We start from the raw sequence: 1083 nt of genomic DNA, 5'->3' as shown, positions 1-1083 counted from the left end.
TATATATTATAAATCTTTATTAACTTAGGAAAAAAAGGAAATTCACACGTTCACACATAGGCACACACTCAATGTACATAACATATATATAAAGTAGCAGCGTATGTAATTTATAAAGTAAATGGACCTGGTAACCCAAGGATGGTGAAGTAGGGTCGGCATTCTGTCAATCCTGAGCTTTGTCTGACACAGCTTCTCCACAAGCCCTGGTACTGGTACACAGCAGTCACTGGATTATCATAGAGGTCCTGTGTGCTCCACATATCCAGGCACGTGGATGCGATGATTCCAGCAAAACCCAGGGCAGAGACAATAAAGCCCAGCGTTTGACACATTGTGACTGACATGGTTGAAAGTTGTTGAAGGTCCCAGCTGGCTGTGTCTCCTGCTGCTCCTGTTGCTTCTGATCTACTCAGTTCTGAAGGACAATTATAACCACCTCTTTCTGTCCCTGCTTTGTTTGCTTAGTATGTTTTCATTAGATATCGCAGTTTCGCCCTCATTGTGGGTAGTGTGGACAAGTTTCACATGGTACTCAATGGCACAGCATAGAACTGTGACCAGTAAGGAAGGGAAGTGATATCATTGCCACTAGCTTATGCCATCATCAGTTTCTATTACCACCCCGGTTTCTGTATGTGATCAACCCTTTGGTCTGGCATACATATAGTCAATTTGAGAAGTCTCAGCCCTGGCATGTTTGGAAATGTTGGGGAATACTCGTGGACACATGATCCTTCCCCAATCTGATTGTAACTGGCCAGATGAGGTGAAACTGATCTTTTCTCTGGCTGACATTTCAAAATTTGAAAAAGTACTATGAAAATGTGCCTTTTATTCTACACATACTAACAATACCTATAAACATGGGTTTAAAGAAGAACTCTGGGGGGAATTATTATTAACCCTTGCAGTGAGGCTGTCCCACACTGCAAGGGTTAAGTGCTTGTTTATGTCTAGGGAGGAAAGTAAAAAAGTTATACTCACCTGATCGTCTGAGCTGGTCGGCTCTTAGGCCAGTCCATGAAGCCTCTGTCCCCTTCCACTGCAGTCCCGTAAATCATCACATTCTATACACAGCAT

General features: G+C 42.8%; 1 protein-coding gene across 1 annotated transcript in view; it reads right to left on the bottom strand.

Annotated features, from left to right (window-relative positions):
- Positions 1-347, bottom strand: part of CLDN18 (claudin 18) — a 42287-nt gene extending 41940 nt beyond the window's left edge. The window contains exon 1 of the mRNA XM_018571223.1: positions 128-347. Coding sequence (XP_018426725.1) covers positions 128-347 — 220 coding nt within the window. The remainder of the gene's footprint in view (positions 1-127) is intronic.
- Positions 348-1083: the final 736 nt, after the last annotated feature.

This window comes from Nanorana parkeri, unplaced genomic scaffold (genome assembly GCF_000935625.1).
Source record: "Nanorana parkeri isolate BGI_ZX_2015 unplaced genomic scaffold, ASM93562v1 scaffold1703, whole genome shotgun sequence".
Lineage (NCBI taxonomy): Eukaryota > Metazoa > Chordata > Amphibia > Anura > Dicroglossidae > Nanorana > Nanorana parkeri.
This window is presented reverse-complemented; position numbering and strand designations above follow the sequence as displayed.